Genomic DNA, 23,440 nt, shown 5'->3' with positions numbered 1-23,440 from the left:
GTATCTGTTAGCTGTTTGAACTGAGCTGTTTGAGTTCTTTGAATTAACAGTCTTTTTCAAGACTTTTTTACTTTTTTACTTTTTTTTTACTTTTTCACCGTGCTCCAACGCCTAAAGAAGACCTCTAACGGTCGAAGCATCGCGACGGAGCACTTTTATCAGCTAACCTTCATCAGCGTTGGCAAGCTAACTAGCTTGCTAACGCTTTCGTTTTTATTTTTATTTTATTTTTTAGCACTGTTGTCGTGCTGCTCCACAGCCTGCCTAGTGGATTTTTATTTTATTTTAGCGCTGTTGTCGTGCATTACCTGTGCTGCTCCACAGCCTGCCTAGTGGATTTTTATTTTATTTTAGCGCTGTTGTCGTGCATTACCTGTGCTGCTCCACAGCCTGTCCAGTGGATTTTTATTTTATTTTAGCGCTGTTGTCGTGTGTTACCTGTGCTGCTCCACAGCCTGTCCAGTGGATTTTTATTTTATTTTTTAGCGCTGTTGTCGTGCGTTACCTGTGCTGCTCCACAGCCTGTTCAGTGGATTTTTATTTTTTAGCACTGTTGTCGTGCGTTACCTGTGCTGCTCCACAGCCTGTTCAGTGGATTTTTATTTTATTTTTTAGCACTGTTGTCGTGTGTTACCTGTGCTGCTCCACAGCCTGTTCAGTGGATTTTTACCTGTGCTGCTCCACAGCCTGTCCAGTGGATTTTTATTTTATTTTTTAGCACTGTTGTCGTGTGTTACCTGTGCTGCTCCACAGCCTGTTCAGTGGATTTTTACCTGTGCTGCTCCACAGCCTGTTCAGTGGATTTTTACCTGTGCTGCTCCACAGCCTGTCCAGTGGATTTTGATTTTATTTTTTTTAGCACTGTTGTCGTGTGTTACCTGTGCTGCTCCACAGCCTGTCTAGTGGATTTTTATTTTATTTTTTAGCACTGTTGTCGTGTGTTACCTGTGCTGCTCCACAGCCTGTTCAGTGGATTTTTACCTGTGCTGCTCCACAGCCTGTCCAGTGGATTTTGATTTTGATTTTATTTTTTTTAGCACTGTTGTCGTGTGTCACCTGTGCTGCTCCACAGCCTGTCTAGTGGATTTTTATTTTATTTTAGCACTGTTGTCGTGCATTACCTGTGCTGCTCCACAGCCTGTCTAGTGGATTTTTATTTTATTTTTTACCACTGTTGTCGTGTGTTACCTGTGCTGCTCCACAGCCTGTCCAGTGGATTTTTATTTTATTTTTTAGCACTGTTGTCGTGTGTTACCTGTGCTGCTCCACAGCCTGTCCAGTGGATTTTTATTTTATTTTTTACCACTGTTGTCGTGTGTTACCTGTGCTGCTTCACAGCCTGTCCAGTGGATTTTTATTTTATTTTTTACCACTGTTGTCGTGTGTTACCTGTGCTGCTCCACAGCCTGTCCAGTGGATTTTTATTTTATTTTTTACCACTGTTGTCGTGTGTTACCTGTGCTGCTCCACAGCCTGTCCAGTGGATTTTTATTTTATTTTTAGCACTGTTGTCGTGTGTTACCTGTGCTGCTCCACAGCCTGTCCAGTGGATTTTTATTTTATTTTTTACCACTGTTGTCGTGTGTTACCTGTGCTGCTTCACAGCCTGTCTAGTGGATTTTTATTTTATTTTTTACCACTGTTGTCGTGTGTTACCTGTGCTGCTCCACAGCCTGTCCAGTGGATTTTTATTTTATTTTTTAGCACTGTTGTCGTGTGTTACCTGTGCTGCTCCACAGCCTGTCCAGTGGATTTTTTTTTTATTTTTTAGCACTGTTGTCGTGTGTTATCTGTGCTGCTCCACAGCCTGTCCAGTGGATTTCTATTTTATTTTTTACCACTGTTGTCGTGTGTTACCTGTGCTGCTCCACAGCCTGTCCAGTGGATTTTTAGTTTATTTTTTTTTAGCGCTGTTGTCGTGCGTTGCCTGTGCTGCTCCACAGCCTGTCCAGTGGATTTTTATTTAGCACTGTTGTCGTGCGTTACCTGTGCTGCTCCACAGCCTGTCCAGTGGATTTTGATTTTGATTTTATTTTTTTTTTAGCACTGTTGTCGTGCGTTACCTGTGCTGCTCCACAGCCTGTCCAGTGGATTTTGATTTTTATTTTATTTTTTTTAGCACTGTTGTCGTGCGTTGCCTGTGCTGCTCCACAGCCTGTCTAGTGGATTTTTATTTTTATTTTATTTTATTTTTTAGCACTGTTGTCGTGCGTTACCTGTGCTGCTCCACAGCCTGTCTAGTGGTTTTTTGTTTTGTTTTGGCACCGTTGTCGTGCGTTACCTGTGCTGCTCCACAGCCTGTCCAGTGGATTTTGATTTTGATTTTATTTTTTTTTAGCACTGTTGTCATGCGTTACCTGTGCTGCTCCACAGCCTGTCCAGTGGATTTTGATTTTGATTTTATTTTTTTTTAGCACTGTTGTCGTGCGTTACCTGTGCTGCTCCACAGCCTGTCCAGTGGATTTTGATTTTTATTTTATTTTTTTTAGCACTGTTGTCGTGCGTTGCCTGTGCTGCTCCACAGCCTGTCTAGTGGATTTTTATTTTTATTTTATTTTATTTTTTAGCACTGTTGTCGTGCGTTACCTGTGCTGCTCCACAGCCTGTCTAGTGTCGGATTCCCTGTTTGGGAATCCGCTAGCTTAGCGTAGCTACTAGCTCTTAGCCGTTTTAGCATGGCGGCTTCTCCTGTCTCTCCCGTACTTTTCTGCTCTGGGTGTGAAATGTTTAGTTATTCCTCGGCCTCTTTTAGCAGTAACGGTACTTGTAATAAGTGCAGCTTATTCGTAGCTTTGGAGGCCAGGCTGGGCGAATTGGAGGCTCGGCTCCGCACCGTGGAAAATTCTACAGCTAGCCAGGCCCCTGTAGTCGGTGCGGACCAAGGTAGCTTAGCCGCCGTTAGTTCCCCCCTGGCAGACCCCGTGCAGTCGGGAAGGCAGGCTGACTGGGTGACTGTGAGGAGGAAGCGTAGCCCTAAACAGAAGCCCCGTGTACACCGTCAACCCGTTCACATCTCTAACCGTTTTTCCCCACTCGACGATACACTCGCCGAGGATCAAACTCTAGTTATTGGCGACTCTGTTTTGAGAAATGTGAAGTTAGCGACACCAGCAACCATTGTCAATTGTCTTCCGGGGGCCAGAGTAGGCGACATCGAAGGACATTTGAAATTGCTGGCTAAGGCTAAGCGTAAATTTGGTAAGATTGTAATTCACGTCGGCAGTAATGACACCCGGTTACGCCAATCGGAGGTCACTAAAATTAACATTAAATCGGTGTGTAACTTTGCAAAAACAATGTCGGACTCTGTAGTTTTCTCTGGGCCCCTCCCCAATCAGACCGGGAGTGACATGTTTAGCCGCATGTTCTCCTTGAATTGCTGGCTGTCTGAGTGGTGTCCAAAAAATGAGGTGGGCTTCATTGATAATTGGCAAAGCTTCTGGGGAAAACCTGGTCTTGTTAGGAGAGACGGCATCCATCCCACTTTAGAGGGAGCAGCTCTCATTTCTAGAAATCTGGCCAATTTTTTGGGATCCTCCAAACTGTGACTGTCTAGCGTTGGGACCAGGAGGCAGAGCTGTGGTCTTATACACCTCTCTGCAGCTTCTCTCCCCCTGCCATCCCCTCATTACCCCATCCCGTAGAGACGGTGCCTGCTCCCAGACCACCAGTAACTAGCAAAAATCTATTTAAGCATAAAAATTCAAAAAGAAAAAATAATATAGCATCTTCAATTGCACCACAGACTAAAACAGTTAAATGTGGTCTATTAAACATTAGGTCTCTTTCTTCTAAGTCCCTGTTGGTAAATGATATAATAATTGATCAACGTATTGATTTATTCTGCCTTACAGAAACTTGGTTACAGCAGGATGAATATGTTAGTTTAAATGAGTCAACACCCCCGAGTCACACTAACTGTCAGAATGCTCGTAGCACGGGCCGGGGCGGAGGATTAGCAGCAATCTTCCATTCCAGCTTATTAATTAATCAAAAACCTAGACAGAGCTTTAATTCATTTGAAAGCTTGTCTCTTAGTCTTGTCCATCCAAATTGGAAGTCCCAAAAACCAGTTTTATTTGTTATTATCTATCGTCCACCTGGTCGTTACTGTGAGTTTCTCTGTGAATTTTCAGACCTTTTGTCTGACTTAGTGCTTAGCTCAGATAAGATAATTATAGTGGGCGATTTTAACATCCACACAGATGCTGAGAATGACAGCCTCAACACTGCATTTAATCTATTATTAGACTCTATCGGCTTTGCTCAAAAAGTAAATGAGTCCACCCACCACTTTAATCATATTTTAGATCTTGTTCTGACTTATGGTATGGAAATAGAAGACTTAACAGTATTCCCTGAAAACTCCCTTTTGTCTGATCATTTTTTAATAACATTTACATTTACCCTGATGGACTACCCTGCAGTGGGGAATAAGTTTCATTACACTAGAAGTCTTTCAGAAAGCGCTGTAACTAGGTTTAAGGATATGATTCCTTCTTTATGTTCTCTAATCATATACCAACATAGAGCAGAGTAGCTACCTAAACTCTGTAAGGGAGTTAGAGTATCTTGTCAATAGTTTTACATCCTCATTGAAGACAACTTTGGATGCTGTAGCTCCTCTGAAAAAGAGAGCTTTAAATCAGAAGTGTCTGACTCCGTGGTATAACTCACAAACTCGTAGCTTAAAGCAGATAACCCGTAAGTTGGAGAGGAAATGGCGTCTCACTAATTTAGAAGATCTTCACTTAGCCTGGAAAAAGAGTTTGTTGCTCTATAAGAAAGCCCTTCGTGAAGCTAGGACATCTTTCTACTCATCACTAATTGAAGAAAATAAGAACAACCCCAGGTTTCTTTTCAGCACTGTAGCCAGGCTGACAAAGAGTCAGAGCTCTATTGAGCTGAGTATTCCATTAACTTTAACTAGTAATGACTTCATGACTTTCTTTGCTAACAAAATTTTGACTATTAGAGAAAAAATTACTCATAACCATCCCAAAGATGTATCGTTATCTTTGGCTGCTTTCAGTGATGCCGGTATTTGGTTAGACTCTTTCTCTCCGATTGTTCTGTCTGAGTTATTTTCATTAGTTACTTCATCCAAACCATCAACATGTTTATTAGACCCCATTCCTGCCAGGCTGCTCAAGGAAGTCCTACCATTATTTAATGCTTCAATCTTAAATATGATCAATCTATCTTTGTTAGTTGGTTATGTACCACAGGCCTTTAAGGTGGCAGTAATTAAACCATTACTTAAAAAGCCATCACTTGACCCAGCTATCTTAGCTAATTATAGGCCAATCTCCAACCTTCCTTTTCTCTCAAAGATTCTTGAGAGGGTAGTTGTAAAACAGCTAACTGATCACCTGCAGAGGAATGGTCTATTTGAAGAGTTTCAGTCAGGTTTTAGAATTCATCATAGTACAGAAACAGCATTAGTGAAGGTTACAAATGATCTTCTTATGGCTTCGGACAGTGGACTTATCTCTGTGCTTGTTCTGTTGGACCTCAGTGCTGCTTTTGATACTGTTGACCATAAAATTTTATTACAGAGATTAGAGCATGTCATAGGTATTAAAGGCATTGCGCTGCGGTGGTTTGAATCATATTTGTCTAATAGATTACAGTTTGTTCATGTAAATGGGGAATCTTCTTCACAGACTAAAGTTAATTATGGAGTTCCACAAGGTTCTGTGCTAGGACCAATTTTATTCACTTTATACATGCTTCCCTTGGGCAGTATTATTAGACGGTATTGCTTAAATTTTCATTGTTACGTAGATGATACCCAGCTTTATCTATCCATGAAGCCAGAGGATACACACCAATTAGCTAAACTGCAGGATTGTCTTACAGACATAAAGACATGGATGACCTCTAATTTCCTGCTTTTAAACTCAGATAAAACTGAAGTTATTGTACTTGGCCCCACAAATCTTAGAAGCATGGTGTCTAACCAGATCGTTACTCTGGATGGCATTTCCCTGATCTCTAGTAATACTGTGAGAAATCTTGGAGTTATTTTTGATCAGGATATGTCATTCAAAGCGCATATTAAACAAATATGTAGGACTGCCTTTTTGCATTTACGCAATATCTCTAAAATCAGAAAGGTCTTGTCTCAGAGTGATGCTGAAAAACTAATTCATGCATTTATTTCCTCTAGGCTGGACTATTGTAATTCATTATTATCAGGTTGTCCTAAAAGTTCCCTAAAAAGCCTTCAGTTGGTTCAGAATGCTGCAGCTAGAGTACTGACGGGGACTAGCAGGAGAGAGCATATCTCACCCGTGTTGGCCTCCCTTCATTGGCTTCCTGTTAATGCTAGAATAGAATTTAAAATTCTTCTTCTTACTTATAAGGTTTTGAATAATCAGGTCCCATCTTATCTTAGGGACCTCGTAGTACCATATTACCCCATTAGAGCGCTTCGCTCTCAGACTGCGGGCTTACTTGTGGTTCCTAGGGTTTGTAGGAGTGGAATGGGAGGCAGAGCCTTCAGCTTTCAGGCTCCTCTCCTGTGGAACCAGCTCCCAATTCAGATCAGGGAGACAGATACCCTCTCTACTTTTAAGATTAGGCTTAAAACTTTCCTTTTCGCTAAGGCTTATAGTTAGGGCTGGATCGGGTGACCCTGGACCATCCCTTGGTTATGTTGCTTTAGACGTAGACTGTGGGGGGGTTCCCATGATGCACTGTTTCTTTCTCTTTTTGCTCCGTATGCATCACTCTGCATTTAATCATTAGTGATCGATCTCTTTTTCCTGGTTCTTTCCCTCAGCCCCAACCAGTCTCAGCAGAAGACTGCCCCTCCCTGAGCCTGGTTCTGCTGGAGGTTTCTTCCTGTTAAAAGGGAGTTTTTCCTTCCCACTGTGGCCAAGTGCTTGCTCATAGGGGGTCGTTTTGACCGTTGGGGTTTTTCATAATTATTGTATGGCCTTGCCTTGCAATGTGGAGCGCCTTGGGGCAGCTGTTTGTTGTGATTTGGCGCTATATAAGAAAAAAGTTGATTGATTGATTGATATCTAAGTGATGATCAATAATTAGCTCATTAATCAGCAATGATTTTGAGGACAGTGATCTTATGTTAAAGAGACCCAGACTAAGGACCTCAGTGGGGTTGACAGTTGGACTGTTTGGGTTTTGGGGCATTTCCAGATACATATATCCATATATCAGATACCTATAAGTAGGTTTAGGTTTGAGACATTCCAGGCGCGTTGTAGGTAGCAGACACGAAATCTTTAATATTGCTGGAACAACCACTGGGCCATCCTCAATTTCAATATCATCCAATGTAGTAATGGGTATTAAGTTTGCAAAGCATATCCCTCTATGATTTTTGGGGACACGTCTATGGAAGCAGGCCACAGTCTCAACTTGTTGAATTTCCCTCCCTAGCAGATAAACTGCACAATCACCATAGCAGATTTTCTGCACTAATTTCCCCGCTAAGCTAATGGATTCCACACCCACATTTATCATGACCCTTGCAGGGTCTCTAATCACCTGCTCCATGGCCTGCTGTAAATTCCTAATGTTACTCTCCCTGTAGAGCTCTATCTATGTTCGCAGACAAGATGGCAGCTCCTTCCCCAGTAGGGTGGAGGCCGTCCAGCTTCAGCAAGCCACGGTGGCCCCAGAACGAAGGCCAGTTATCAATAAAGCTAAAGCTTTGCTGTCTACAAAATTGCGCCAGCCACCTATTTAACGATGTCAGCCTGCTAAACGCCTCATCATTACCCCGGGAGGGGAGGGGACCAGAGACTATTAATCGATGCTGACACATGTTCCTGGCAAGGTCACAAGTCCTCTCTTTGTCCATTTTTCTGACCTCTGAGTAATTCATCCTAACATCATTGATGCCGATGTGAATAACTATGTGACTATATCTCATGTCATGTTCCTTAGTCTGTCTTCCCTTCTGCAGCACCAGCACCCTAAGATGGGAGGCAATATTGGGAGCTCTGGCCCCAGGAATACATTTAACGTCAGCCAACGTCTGTAACCTGACCTTGCGGGTGATAGAATCCCCTATCACTAAAGTCTGGAGTTTTGGCCTGGAGACAGGAGTGGAAGTCACTCATGGACTCAGAGAATTCACATCAGGCAAATCTGCAGTTTGCAGTGGCGAGTGTCGGCATCGATTTGTGATCAGGGTACCACAACCGTGCACCACGCCCTACAGATCTTCCACCGCCTAGCCACAGTCCGAAAGCCATCCTTCACAGCCGGCATTTCTAGGCTGATGCTAATGGGCTCGCTAGCCAGCCCAACACTAACCTCATCTGGAGTGCCCGTAACATCTAACTCCACTGAGCTAAGAAGCTGCTCTAACTTATGGACACGGCTCTCTAAGAGAGCCACCCTATCTTCCAACATCATGCAGGATTTACTGAGGATGCAAAGTAGGTGAACTAGTGTACTTTGTGCACTATGAAATTCTAGAGTATTGCCAAGCAAGCACGAGCTAACCAATAATGAATAAGCGCATCACTCCTAATGGGCCTTTTACTCTGAACATGTCGGACGCCTCTATTGCTTTTTAGGTGTGTCAGAAGTGTCGCGTCAAAAGCCAAGCTAAAGCGACGCTTCTGACGAGAGCGTGCATTGGCGCTTGTCGGCAGGTTGACGCGGTCAAAGTTCAACCCAATCCAACTTTCAACTCTCTGAGCTGTGACGTACATCATTATTGTATGGCCTTGCCTTACAATATAAAGCGCCTTGGGGCAACTGTTTGTTGTGATTTGGCGCTATATAAAAAAAAAAATTGATTGATTGATTGAAAACTAGTGGCAGAAACCACTGATCTGTAGAAAACAGATCGGTGCAGAAACCACTGATCTGTACAAAACGGATCGGTGCAGAAACCACTGATCTGTACAAAATGGATCGGTGCAGAAACCACTGATCTGTACAAAACAGAAACGTGTCACAGGACTGCTCATTTATAGAGCAGGTTTCTGAAGAAAAATCCTTGGAAATGTTTTTTTGTTGTTGTTTGTTACCTCAAAATTTCAGATTACTGTTAAAAAAAAAGTTTAGAACACTTGTAATTAAAATAGCTAAATAAATCAATAAATGGTTCTTTAGAAATCTTTTCATCTGTAAATAATACCACCTGTTATTTCAGATTAGATAATTTCCTGTTTAACATAAGGAACCTCGGACATTTATTTTTAGACAAATAAAATAACATGGAAATTTGTACATTTTTTAAGTCTGGTAGATTATTTATATCTCATTTCAACCAGAAATACAGACACTGTAAACAAATACAAATGTTTATTATAACTGCAACAGGAAATAAATTAGCAATGACTGCAGGGTGATTGTAAAGTAGGATTTCTGTGACATAAAATGATTTTTTTATAGTCATTTAAACTTGTAATTTTGTCAAAATATGTAATTGCCTTTAATGTTATCAGGACAGAGTCATTTCTAAAATATGAATTTGAGCACAATAAGTGGAGAGCTTCTACCTGTGCGAATGTCTTTGGACTTTGATTCGTGGACATTTTTAATGATCCGTTCATTTATTGTTAAAATATAAAATGAAACAGCTTTTTAAAAAATAATAAAATAGTTGCCGTTGAAAGAGCCTTTTATTTAGAAGCAGGTGATGTTCTGCTGGATTCTCTGGACCAGATGAAGGTCTCTTCTGCAGCTTTGACCTCTGGTGGTGTTGCTGAAGACACTTTTGTCCTATTTTGAAGAGCAGAGATGTTTTCTTTCGACTGGACTTGATGGTGTTCAGCTCATCAATGGAAGTTTTTGAAGTGCATCTGTATTTTGGTTGTCTGCACAGCAAATGTTCCTGATTGGGACAAATAAAAATATTTCTTTAAATATAAAGAAACACTAAACAGTTTATATATAAAAAAGGAAAAAAAAAAAAAAAAAAAAAAAAAAATGATGGGAAAAAAATGCCCGAAAAGAATAAGTTATTTAAAGTTGAGCTTTTGTGGTGTCTGAAAAAAGCTGTAGGTTTATTTGGTAAAAATAAGAAAGACTGAACCATTTACAAATTAAAGTGTTCACTCAGATCAACTGTGCTAAAAGGCTATGCTAATGTTAGCTGATCACTAAACCTTCACAGCAGTTCAGTAAACGTCACGTTTTACTTTTATTTTATCCTCACCTCGATAAAGCTGCAGAACTAAACTCCGTTGGTCAAACTGGGACTTCACATATATCCAAAAAGTGGGAGATTTTGGACTGAGTGGGTTTGCTCCATCACCCCGGCTGCCTGCCTCGGTCTGACCAGGAATGATGCCTGAAGGCCGGCTTCTCCGTGCGGGTCGGCCCGCTGTCGCAGTTCGATCAATATCCCACCAAGTCGTCAGTCCTCCCTCGGTCGGTGTCACTCCAAAAAGTAGCTGGAAAAAAAGCTTCTCCCAGCAGGATAATGGAGAAACGTTCTGCTTTTTTTAAAGGTTTTTTGTGGTTCAGGCGACACAAATTCAAGATGGGGATCACTCAACTTTTGTGGGTTGTGGAAACAGCCAGAGTGTGATGTAGCAATCTCCGCCCCCTTGCCGCTTCCGAAGCGAAGCAACTGACGTCACAACGTGTTGTAAACGCATTGGCCTGGTGTTACGACACATTGGAAAGCTTTGACGCATCGGCCTGAAGCTTTCAGTGTGAAAGGTTCATAAGGCTCACACAGGATTCACACAGAAATAAATAATTGAGTTACAATTCACAGCAGTTACACTGAAAAAGTAGCAGCAAAAAATAAACCGTCCTAAGTGTCACATTAATGAAACGCGGAAAGGAACTGCTCAATAACTCCTTTTATTGTTGAACTTCTCGGAGGATTCACATAGTATATCCTCTTAGCGTGGCACCGCTAACAACAACCCCCGGTCCCACCGTGATGACGTAATCACCGCGACTGCGGTGGTGTCCGTCTAACACACGTATACACATACACCTCTCCACATCTCCCCCCTTTTGTTGAACAGGGTAAATATACCAGCAAATACAGTGGTTAACAAAACAAGTCCATATTCGACATTGAACCATTTCCAAAATCAAAACTGAAAGTCTCTTTTGGTTTTGAACACAAGACCTCAAAGTCCTTCTAAAATATCAAAGAAAAGTCTTTTCTGAACTTTACTCTCACACTCACACAGAAGGTAATGCAACAGAAGCATAATGTTCAACAAACATCTCCATTTTTCCTCTAGCAATGAGAATGTCTCTGTCAAAACAAATTAAGAGTTTGTGACTCACCCAAGTGATGTTTGTAACTTGGTCTTTAAACATCTCTGTACCTGAGAGGTAGTTTGATCTCACGACCCCTCAAGGTCATCCTGGTTTCCCCCTGGGAAGGAAGGGGTTGCAGAGGAGTACCTTGTGTAGACTCTGGAGTTGAGCTGCCCGGTAGTGCTGTAACCTTCGAGCCGGTCGGCGCAGGACTGGAATGGGTCACCGGCTGCATCGGGCTCACACCTGGCACGTGCGGCTGGTCCGTAGGCGCGATGTTCTCCGGAACCACCTGCAGATGTCTCCTGTTGCGATGCAGCATAGCGCCACCATCCGTCTTGATCAGATAGGAACGCGGTTCTCCTGATGGTCCGATGATCTCCGCTGGGGTATTCCACCCTCTCTCTCCATCCAACATCACCCTGACTGGTTGACCCAGACATAACTCCGGGAGTGGGCGGGCAGAGTGCCTCCTGTTGTAGAAGTGCCTGTATGCCTTTTTGGCCTTCAAATCGTTTTGTAACACTAGGTCCCGTCCCACAGGATCTGACTGTAAGCTTGTCTCTAGCGTCGGCACATTGGTACGAATCTGTCTTCCCAACATTAGTTGAGCTGGACTGACCCCAGTGGCAGTGATGGGTGTCGCTCGGTAGCTCATCAGAGCAAGTGATGGATCTGGCTGCTTGAGAATCCTCTTTGCGGTTTGGACTGCTCTCTCAGCTGCCCCGTTTGACTGGGGGTAGTGTGGACTGGAGGTCATATGGGTGAACCCATAAGCTTTAGCAAAGTCTCTGAATTCAACTGAAGCGAACTGCATTGCATTGTCGCTAACAAGCTCCAGTGGTATTAACCATCTGGCGAAGATACCCTTTAAGCGATTGATGACCTGCAGGCTACTCGTGGAGGGCAGATGTGCCATCTCGATGTAGCGTGAATAATAGTCTACCACAATCAGATAGCTCTTCCCTTTTAGCTCACACAGGTCTGTGGCAATCCTCTGCCACGGCCCTTCTGGAAGAGGTGTAGTAATAAGGGGTTCGCGTCTCTGCTTTGGCTTGTGTTCTATACAGAACTCACATTGCGTCACTATTCGCTTAATGTCGCCACTGATGCCCGGCCACCACACTGACAACTTGGCTCTCGCACAGCATTTTGTTAGCCCCTGATGGCCCCGTGAATTCGGTTAAGGATGTTATCCCTCAGTCGTGTTAGGACTACAATTCGGTCCTCGTACAGTACTAGTCCGTTTGACTCTGAAAGGTTGCTCCTAGCAGTGTAGAACTCGGGAGAGGATGGGAACTCGGCCAATTTACGTGGCCAACCACCTCGGATGCATGTGATAACAGTCTGAAGATCCCGGTCACTTTGTGTGGCTTCTCGTATCTCGGAGAGTTTGTCCACTGACACCGGTTTGTTCGTCACCACCCCTCTGACATACGCCTCCACCTCCAGGTCCATGTCTGACTCTGCTTCCTGACTTAGAGGGCTTCGAGACAGTGTATCAGCCATGACCATTTGTTTCCCAGGAACATGCACAGCCGTCACATTGAACCTCATTAGGCGCATTAACAGTCTTTGGCACCGCGGTGGTGCTTTGTCCAAATCATACACGTTAATTAGCGGTACGAGTGGTTTGTGGTCTGTCTGGAGGAGGAAGCTCTCCATCCCCTGCACATACCTCGTGAACCACTCGCAGGCCCACACTGCTGCCAGGCACTCCTTTTCAATTTGCGAGTAGCGTTTTTCTGTCTCAGTTAAAGTACGTGAGCAGAAGGCGACAGGTCTCAAAGTGCCGCTGTGATCTTGCAGCAGTGCTGCTCCCAAGCCATAGCTGCTGGCATCCGCACTCACAACCGTCTGGCGTCTTGGGTCATAATATGCAAGCGCAGGTGCAGATAGGAGCATAAGCTTTGCTTTTTCCAGTGCCTGTTCCTGGAGCTCGCTCCACACCCACACATTCTCCTTCCTGAGCAGCTCATTGAGCGGGTGCAGTTTAGTGGACAGGTCAGGAAGGAACCTCCCCACATAGTTAATAAGCCCCAACAGCTGGCGCAACTCCCCAACATTGGTCGGTCTGGGCATTTCCGTGATGGCCCTGACCTTGTTTGTGTCCGGCCTGATGCCACTTACGCTAATTATGTGTCCAAAGTAGTGGAGTTCCTCCTTACCAAAGTGACACTTGGCTTTATTTAACTTCAGGCCCGACTGCTTTATAGTGCACAGGACTGACTCTAAGCGTCGGTCATGCTCCTCCTCGCTCGATCCACACACCAAGATGTCGTCCATGACCACAACGACTCCGTCATGGTTCGTGAGCAGTTCTGACATCAGCCGCTGGAAGATCTCCGGCGCTGACGAGATACCGAATGGCAGGCGGCGGAAACAAAACCTGCCCATTGGTGTGATGAAGGTAGTCAGTAGCTGGCTACCTGGGTCCAAGGGAATCTGCCAGAAACCACTAGATGCATCCAGCGTGGAGAACACCTTGGCTCCAGCCAACTTTGGAGTGATGTCGTCGAATGTCGGTAACATGTAGCGCTCCCGCTTTGTGAAGTCAAACTGCTCCGGTGGTCCAAATTTTGCCATCTCCGTCGGGCGTCCTGTTCATCCCACTTCTGACATCATGTCACGTTAATGAAATGCGGAAAGGAACTGCTCAATAACTCCTTTTATTGTTGAACTTCTCAGAGGATTCACATAGTATATCCTCTTAGCGTGGCACCGCTAACAACTACCCCCGGTCCCGCCGTGATGACGTAATCATCGCGACTGCGGTGGTGTCCGTCTAACACACGTATACACACACACCTCTCCACACTAAGAGTAAACCACTCCTAAGATTAAAACAAAAGAGTAAAGTACTAAGCTAAAATTCACAACAGTTACACTAAAAAACTTACAGAAGTATTCAAGAAACGAGGGTTGGGGGGGTGGGTTGAACTAGCTAACGTAAGCTAACCGCTAGCAAAAATGCTAACCACTCCTAAGATTTACACAGGAGTAAAATAATGACCTAAAATTCACAGCAGTTACACTGACACAGTAACAGAAGTATTAAGCAGGTAAAAAAGAAACAGCTATAAAAGTAAAGGGGGACGGGGGGGGTGAGTCGACCTAGCTAGTGAATGCTAACTCACAAACAGAAACACAATGACATGTGCGAGGTGACAAAGATGATCCAAATGCAAAGAATGACACAAGAGGAGCCAAGGAAGAATCTGGCAACTCAAAAAGTAAATAATACAGGCTTAAATAGTGAAACGTAAATGACGAAACGAGTGACAGGCGTGGAACAAAAGGGGAGAGCAGAAAACAACACGTGCAAACACTGACAAACACAGCATGGCATAAACTTTAAAAGAAACCCCGGGTAGAGTGGAACAAAACACATCATGATGATAATAATAAACCTAAAAAGGAAACCGCAAAAACAATCAACTACAAAAAAAAAAAAAAGAAAAAGAAAAAAAAAGGCAGAAAACAAACATGGAATTCAAAGATATGACAGAGTGCAGACAGGGAGGAACAACACAACTGAAAGACACAGACAGGGGACAGAACACAAAGACAACACACAAAAGGGCACAGACAGACGCCAAACCACAACAGTTTCAAAAGGTCACCATGGCAACCCAAGATGGCGGCCAAGATGGCAGCCATAGCAACCTTTGAAAAAAATGGGAACTTTTTTTTAGATTCCTCATTTTCTAAGCTCTCAAAAATGCAGTTTGCCAATGAAAATATAAAAACTTAACAAACCCAGTAATCATCACATAAGGAACCTGACTATTATTTGAGCCGATTTTTAAGTCAGGATGGTTTTATAACGTTAAATGTCAGATGCCTAAAATGAACCAGATCCACGGTCCAGTTTTTTTTATTTTACTCAAGTTTTATTGTTTGCAGGTGTTTGACTGCAGTTTCCTGGAGAACGAGCTGAAGTATGTCCACAATGGAAGTCCTTTATTAAAAGAGGACTCAGTGATGCTGAGAGTCTACAGGTGAGTTAGCAGCTGGTGGGTTAGCGACAGGTCAGTTAGCAGCAGGTGTCCTAGCGACAGGTCAGTTAGGAATTTAGTAACTTTGAATGATTCCTGAGCCTTCTTTGATTTTATTCACTCTTCGTGTCTTCAGCTACCATCTTTTACTCGAAGGGTCGATGTAAGCATTTCTGTTTTTGTCTGTCTGGAGGTTCACGTCCTCGGACACCCTGGTGGAGACGGTGGTCTTGCGGGTTCAGGTGGTCGAGTCCAGATCCCAAGTGGTGGAGCTCAGCAGCACTCCGCTAGTTGTTCCTGAATTTTACGGCCTGTCCAACGCCATCGATAACTCCGTGCTGAGTATCCGAACCCGAGCCGATGCCATCTGCACAGTCAGACTGATGACCTCTGACACCAACACTTTGACCCTGGGCCAGCTGGTGAGAGAGGAAGACTCAGCTCCAAAGAAAGGTACGCTACACACCAGTTAGCCTGTTAGCTCTTAGCACACATTATTGCTGCAGTAGACAGAAACTGGCACCAAAAGTCAGATTTCCTATTTGGAAACCCCCGAAAAGTTTCTCCACCTCAAATCTTGAATCCCCAAATCACGATGTATCCTTCCCTAAATTTGTAAGATTCTGTGTTGTTATCATCATATCGCTGTCAAAATAATTAACTCTTTTTTGTAAACGATGTCTGCTGAATATTTCTGTTTGTAAAAAACCAAAGTAAACAATGTTTTTTTTCTCACTTTGTGCATCAAACACGTAGAGTTTGAAAATGCCAGTTCTCAATTTCAGTTTCCCACTTACGTAGCCTGTTAGCTCTTAGCACAGATTTAGCATTACTGAACATAGGAAGAGTTCATTCACACAAACACAAAGTGTGCACTTTTCTTCTGTTGTTTTTTCTTTTCTTCAAATAAATAAATAAATATAATAAAGTGTCTCAGTTTTTCTATAACAATTCTGAAATTAGGATCATCTCCAAAATCTTATAGAAGCATAGTGCTTCCACATCAGGAAAATAAAATAACATAAAAATGGATCAGCATAACATAAAACTTCACATTCTGTACTATCTAATGCCAACTATTTCAATTTTTTAAAATTATTAAATAAATAAAATGCGAACTTGAGTGCCACTGAGTCCACAAATTAATCATTTTAATAGAATGCAGTTGTATGCAAAAGTTTGGACACCCCTGATAATTTTCATGATTTTCCTTTATAAATCATTGGTTGTTTGGATCAGAAATTTTAGTTAAATATATCATATAGCAGACAAATACACTGATATTTGAGAAGTGAAATGAAGTTTCTTGTATTTACAGAAAGTGTGCAATAATTATTTAAACAAAATTGGGCAGGTGCATAAATTTGTGCACACTTGTCATTTTATTGATTTGAATACATTTAGCACTAATTATTGGAACACAAAATTGGTTTGGTAAACTCAGTGACCCTTGACCTCCTTAGAGAGGTGAATCCAATCATGAGAAAGGGTATTTAAGGTGGCCATCTGCAAATGTTTCCCCTCTTTGCATTTATTTTAATGAGTGACAACATGAGAGCCTCTAAACAACTCTCAAATGACCTGAAAACAAAGATTGTTCAACATCATAGTTTAGGGGAAGGATACAAAAAGCTATCTCAGAGATTTCAGCTGTCAGTTTCCACTGTGAGGAACATAGTGAGGAAATGAAAGACCACAGGCACAGTACTAGTTAAGGCCCGAAGAGGCAGGCCAAGAAAAATCTCAGATAAGCTGAAGTAAAGGATGGTGAGAACAGTCATAGTCAACCCACAGACAATGTTCATGAATCAGTGACAAAGTTGAAGGTGCACCGGGGCTGGATCTTTCAACAAGACAATGACCCTAAACACTGCTCAAAATCTACTAAGGCATTCATGCAGATGACCAAGTACAATGTTCTGGAATGGCCACCTCAGTCCCCAGACCTGAATATTATTGATAATCTGTGGTGTGATTTTAAGTGGGCTGTCCATGCCTGGAAACCAACAAATCTGAGATGTTTTGTAAAGAAGAATGGTCCAAAATGCCTTCAACCAGAATCCAGACTCTCATTGGAAGCTATAGGAAGCATTTCTGACAAAGAGTCAGAGCTCTATTGAGCTGAGTATTCCATTAACTTTAACTAGTAATGACTTCATGACTTTCTTTGCTAACAAAATTTTGACTATTAGAGAAAAAATTACTCATAACCATCCCAAAGATGTATCGTTATCTTTGGCTGCTTTCAGTGATGCGGTATTTGGTTAGACTCTTTCTCTCCGATTGTTCTGTCTGAGTTATTTTCATTAGTTACTTCATCCAAACCATCAACATGCTTATTAGACCCCATTCCTGCCAGGCTGCTCAAGGAAGTCCTACCATTATTTAATGCTTCAATCTTAAATATGATCAATCTATCTTTGTTAGTTGGTTATGTACCACAGGCCTTTAAGGTGGCAGTAATTAAACCATTACTTAAAAAGCCATCACTTGACCCAGCTATCTTAGCTAATTATAGGCCAATCTCCAACCTTCCTTTTCTCTCAAAAATTCTTGAAAGGGTAGTTGTAAAACAGCTAACTGATCATCTGCAGAGGAATGGTCTATTGAAGAGTTTCAGTCAGGTTTTAGAATTCATCATAGTACAGAAACAGCATTAGTGAAGGTTACAAATGATCTTCTTATGGCTTCGGACAGTGGACTTATCTCTGTGCTTGTTCTGTTGGACCTCAGTGCTGCTTTTGATACTGTTGACCATAAAATTTTATTACAGAGATTAGAGCATGTCATAGGTATTAAAGGCATTGCGCTGCGGTGGTTTGAATCATATTTGTCTAATAGATTACAGTTTGTTCATGTAAATGGGGAATCTTCTTCACAGACTAAAGTTAATTATGGAGTTCCACAAGGTTCTGTGCTAGGACCAATTTTATTCACTTTATACATGCTTCCCTTGGGCAGTATTATTAGACGGTATTGCTTAAATTTTCATTGTTACGCAGATGATACCCAGCTTTATCTATCCATGAAGCCAGAGGATACGCACCAATTAGCTAAACTGCAGGATTGTCTTACAGACATAAAGACATGGATGACCTCTAATTTCCTGCTTTTAAACTCAGATAAAACTGAAGTTATTGTACTTGGCCCCACAAATCTTAGAAGCATGGTGTCTAACCAGATCGTTACTCTGGATGGCATTTCCCTGATCTCTAGTAATACTGTGAGAAATCTTGGAGTTATTTTTGATCAGGATATGTCATTCAAAGCGCATATTAAACAAATATGTAGGACTGCCTTTTTGCATTTACGCAATATCTCTAAAATCAGAAAGGTCTTGTCTCAGAGTGATGCTGAAAAACTAATTCATGCATTTGTTTCCTCTAGGCTGGACTATTGTAATTCATTATTATCAGGTTGTCCTAAAAGTTCCCTAAAAAGCCTTCAGTTGGTTCAGAATGCTGCAGCTAGAGTACTGACGGGGACTAGCAGGAGAGAGCATATCTCACCCGTGTTGGCCTCCCTTCATTGGCTTCCTGTTAATGCTAGAATAGAATTTAAAATTCTTCTTCTTACTTATAAGGTTTGAATAATCAGGTCCCATCTTATCTTAGGGACCTCATAGTACCATATACCCCATTAGAGCGCTTCGCTCTCAGACTGCGGGCTTACTTGTAGTTCCTAGGGTTTGTAAGAGTAGAATGGGAGGCAGAGCCTTCAGCTTTCAGGCTCCTCTCCTGTGGAACCAGCTCCCAATTCAGATCAGGGAGACAGACACCCTCTCTACTTTTAAGATTAGGCTTAAAACTTTCCTTTTCGCTAAGGCTTATAGTTAGGGCTGGATCGGGTGACCCTGGACCATCCCTTGGTTATGTTGCTTTAGACGTAGACTGTGTTTCATAATTATTGTATGGCCTTGCCTTGCAATGTGGAGCGCCTTGGGGCAACTGTTTGTTGTGATTTGGCGCTATACAAGAAAAAAGTTGATTGATTGATTGATTTAGAGGCTCTTATTTCTGCAAAAGCAGGATCTACTAAATATTGATGTATTTTTTTCTGTTGGGGTTCCCAAATTTATGCACCTGCCTAATTTTGTTTAAATAATTATTGCACACTTTCTGTAAATCCTATAAACTTCATTTCACTTCTCAAATATCAGTGTTTGTCTGCTATATGATATATTTAACTGAAATTTCTGATCCAAACAACCAATGATTTATAAAGGAAAATCATGGAAATCATCAGGGGGGCCCAAACTTATACATACAACTGTATTTCAGCAGAAATTTCAGCTGTTTGTGTCCTTAAATAACTGTTTCTGTAAAACAAACAAACAAACAAAAATCTGGTGTTTGCATGTCTGTTTGTCATCCTCAGGACGACGGACAGCGGCGCTTTGTGCAGGAAACAAACCGTGTCTCCACCACGCCGACCCGGTTAACATCCTTAAAACTGGCTGTCAGGATTTTCTTCAGTCGGGCCTGAAGTACCAGCACCTCAGTCCTCCATCACCAGATATTGACTACATCCCCATCAGGGTGGAACTGAGGGACCAGGCTACCAGGGCTCTGCTGGAGGTACAGGCTGCACACACCTCCACGATTTCATGGTTCTAATTCAAACAGCATCCAGTCACTGCTGTTTTCCTTCATGTCAACTGGCAGACTTCAAAAAAAAAAAAGAAATGATGGAGATCAGTGATGTCATTTAGAGCAAACTGTCTGCAGTGAAGAAAATTCAAGAAAACCAACTTTTGGAGAAGTTGTAATTCTGTAACTTGAGTTTAAAGTTGATAAATTGTCACAGAGCGTTCCAGTTTTCCATGTCAGAAGATGTGATGTGGAGTTTATTGGCAGTCGCCACGTGTCTTCTCACTTTAGTTTCTCGGCTGCATGGATGTGGAAGCTCGTGGAGCGGGATCTCCTTCGTCGGTTTAACCTGCAGCTCAAACCAAGCAGCCTCATTACAAAGAGCTGGTGTTTCTGACACTTCGGGGTGTCACCATCTGTAACAGTGGCACGTGTTGCTTTTTACACTCGTGCACACGGTACGGCGTGTTAATGCTTTTTAAATGTGTCCCTGAAGACACGCAGCTCAGACAAGCTTCACTGAACAGAAGAAGGCGAAAGAGAAGTAAAGATGAGTATCATCAAAGGATAAATTTGGGATTTTTACGGTTTAGGGTTCTGGATGCCCTGCTCTTGTTGTGATCATCACATAATTAATGCTTAATAATGTCATGATCTGGACTTTTTGTGTCATGTTTTTTTGTTTGGTTCTGCTTAGTTTAGGTTTGAATGTTTTGTCAGTGTGTGATTTCTCTTGTTGGGTTTTTCCTGCTTGGCCTTTGTCTTTCTCTATCTCTCTTGTCTGCCTCTCTTTGTGCTTGGTGGTGGGTGGTGCATACTGTTTGGGCCACACCCTTGTTCTGGAGCTTTCCACACACATGTTTCTAATCTGTAGCTCATCACCAGGGTCTATATAAGCTTCACTGGTTGTACTGTTTCTTTGCCAGATCGTTGCACCTTGTGCCTTTGTTTCCAGCTCCTCTACTCGTGTTTTCCTAGTCCTGTTTGCCACATTGTGTTTTTGACCACCTGCCTGTTTTTCGACCATGCCTTATCGTCTGTTGTACCTGATTTGTTTGCTGTTATTGGACGGCGTTTTTGTGTTCCGGACCCTGCTGTAAACAATCTTTAAAACCTGAGCTGCTTTGTTGAGTCCTGCATTTGTGTCCAGACGTCTCTGTCCACCCAGCCTGATAAATAACAAATTTTATATGACACCTAAACAGATCTCTGTCATTTGATTGGTGCATTCCATGTGACTTGACGTTCATTTTTTTGTCCAATAACACTATGTAACAAATGTTTATTTTTGTTTTGTTCCTGGCTACACAGTGTGTTTTCCTAACCTGTTATGCCTTACATAAATAGAAAATAGCTGTTATTCCACAGAAACTTTGCTTCTGTGATCAGGACATTGATATTTAGAAATTTGTTTTCAAGAATATTCTCGATTCGCCTTCACTACTACTAAGTAGTCTTCTAGAATATTCTTTAACTGCTAGAACTGTCCAGAATTTTCTAGAAGTTTCCAGAATTATCTAGAAATTTCAAGAAACTTTTAGAACTTTCTAGAACGTAAAAAAAAAAAAATATTCTATAGACTTTAGACATAAGCAGTTGAAATATAACACTTAGAAGCCAGGAACAAAAATTGTGTTACATAGTGTTATGTTTATTTTTACCTCCACCAACTGTTTTCACCCTTACTTCTCTATTTGTTTGTTTGTGAACAGCCTGCAACCCACAATTTCTCATATATTATGATTTTTTTTTTTTTTTTTTTTTACTTTAGAGTCATATCCTGATAGGAAAAAAACTGATTCACTTTTCAAGGTCAAAGGTCAAAGTCAGGAAAAGTCTTGGAAAATTGGGAAAATCCCTCTTTAACAATGAATGAATTTTCAAAAATTCATAACTCAAAAATTCAAAGATCAAAGTTCTATCATATTAGAGATTCCTGTGTAGGATGGTTTCCTTTATTGACTGAAAAAGTTTGATCTGGATTGGGGATTTTATGGCCATTTAAATTTAACACTGAAACCCCATTTAATGTATATTTTACATCAAATCTTAATCAAAAGTGCATCAGTCACTCTTATTTTTCTGTTCTGTAATGTTCAGTTAAGCATCAACAAACTGTGCACAGCAGAGATAACAAACGTTCTGTGAAAAAGAATTCAGAAACCAAAAGGGTTAAAAAAAATAACACCACCACAAAAAACCCCTTTGATTCAAGTGCATGAACTGAATACATCCTCCTGACATTCGATCACATCTTATTTATTTACTTTACAAAAAGTCACTTCTAACAGGACTTTGACCTTGAAAATTTTTTCCAAGATTTTTTCCAACATTTGTAAATTGGAAACTAGTGTTGGTGGAGGCATGTGCTCTATGAACGTGGCGCCCTAGTTAATTATTGGTCCTGTAGTTTCTAAATTAGCAACAAATGTTTGTTCTTACTGCTTATTCCAGTTAAGTTTCACAGGGAGGGGGCGGAGCTTATCACAGCAGTCATAGGGCAAGAGGCGAGCTCCCTCTGAACAGGATGCCAGTTTATCGCAGGGCCACATATACTCACTCACTCACGCCTACAATCACTTTAGAGTCACCATTTCATCCAAGCTGCATGTCTGTGGATGTGGGAGGAAGCTGGAGCGCCCAGAGGGAACCCACGGGAACACGGGAAGAACATGCAAACTCCAAAGAGAAAGGACCAGGTGGGACAGAAACTGGGACCTTCTCACTGTGAGACGACAGTGCTAACCACTAGCTTAGTGGTTCCAACACAATAATCAATGAATCTGAAATTTAAAAAAAGTTTTCCAAAAAATGACTAAAATAAATCAATAAATCACCACATGTGGCTGTAACGTGTCTGTGATGATATCTGATACTTGACATTAAGTAGCGTGAGGGAATGCACAGCAGTTTTTCTTTGATCACGTTATTCCTGTTTCCCGCGCTGACACAGACGGAGGCGGTTTGGTTGCCAGTTCTCATTCACGGGGCGATGCAGAACCAGCCTCCTCAGCCCGCCTTCATGGCCTCCTTCATCCTGGAAGTGGACCAGTTCATACTTACCCCTCTCACCACCGCCACCCTGGATGCAAAGGACCATGAAACACCTCAGGAGAAGCTCATCTTCAATGTGACCCGCCTGCCTGCTGAAGGCTACATCACCCACCTGGACGACCACACCAAGCCCACCACCTCCTTCACCTGGCTGGACCTCCACGAGCTGAAGGTGGCCTACCAGCCCCCAAACAGCAGCCAGACGCACCGCAGGAATTATGAGGTAAGAACACTCTTATCATCAAACCTGTTCTATAACCACTCTCAACTTAGGCATGGAAGAGGAAAGCCACGTCCAGCGGTGGCTGCTCCAGACACACTGTTTGTAGCACGGAGTCATTTTCAGCAGTTTCCAGATTTGGGGATTCCAACAAGTCCTCGTGAGCAGGTCTGTTCGTGGACACAATGAAATCACCCCGTCACCTCTGAGCCAGACGTCAATCCCTGAATGAAGCTCGAGGTAAAAAGACTCCCTCACTGAGACGGAGACAACAGACAAAACACTAAAAGAATGCTGAAGTCTGGTACTCACGGTGACATCACCTTCACTTCATCTGTAGAAGTGAGCAGACCAACAGGAGG

The 23,440-nt window shown here is 42.3% G+C and overlaps 1 protein-coding gene across 1 annotated transcript in view; it reads left to right on the top strand.

Annotated features, from left to right (window-relative positions):
* frem1b (Fras1 related extracellular matrix 1b) overlaps nt 1-23,440 on the top strand; it is a 199,592-nt gene that overhangs the window by 25,094 nt on the left and 151,058 nt on the right. Inside the window, exons 3-6 of the mRNA XM_034179310.1 lie at nt 15,124-15,218; nt 15,409-15,668; nt 19,593-19,792; nt 22,758-23,081. Coding sequence (XP_034035201.1) covers nt 15,124-15,218; nt 15,409-15,668; nt 19,593-19,792; nt 22,758-23,081 — 879 coding nt within the window. The remainder of the gene's footprint in view (nt 1-15,123; nt 15,219-15,408; nt 15,669-19,592; nt 19,793-22,757; nt 23,082-23,440) is intronic.

The sequence above is a fragment of the Thalassophryne amazonica genome, chromosome 10 (genome assembly GCF_902500255.1).
Source record: "Thalassophryne amazonica chromosome 10, fThaAma1.1, whole genome shotgun sequence".
Lineage (NCBI taxonomy): Eukaryota > Metazoa > Chordata > Actinopteri > Batrachoidiformes > Batrachoididae > Thalassophryne > Thalassophryne amazonica.
This window is presented reverse-complemented; position numbering and strand designations above follow the sequence as displayed.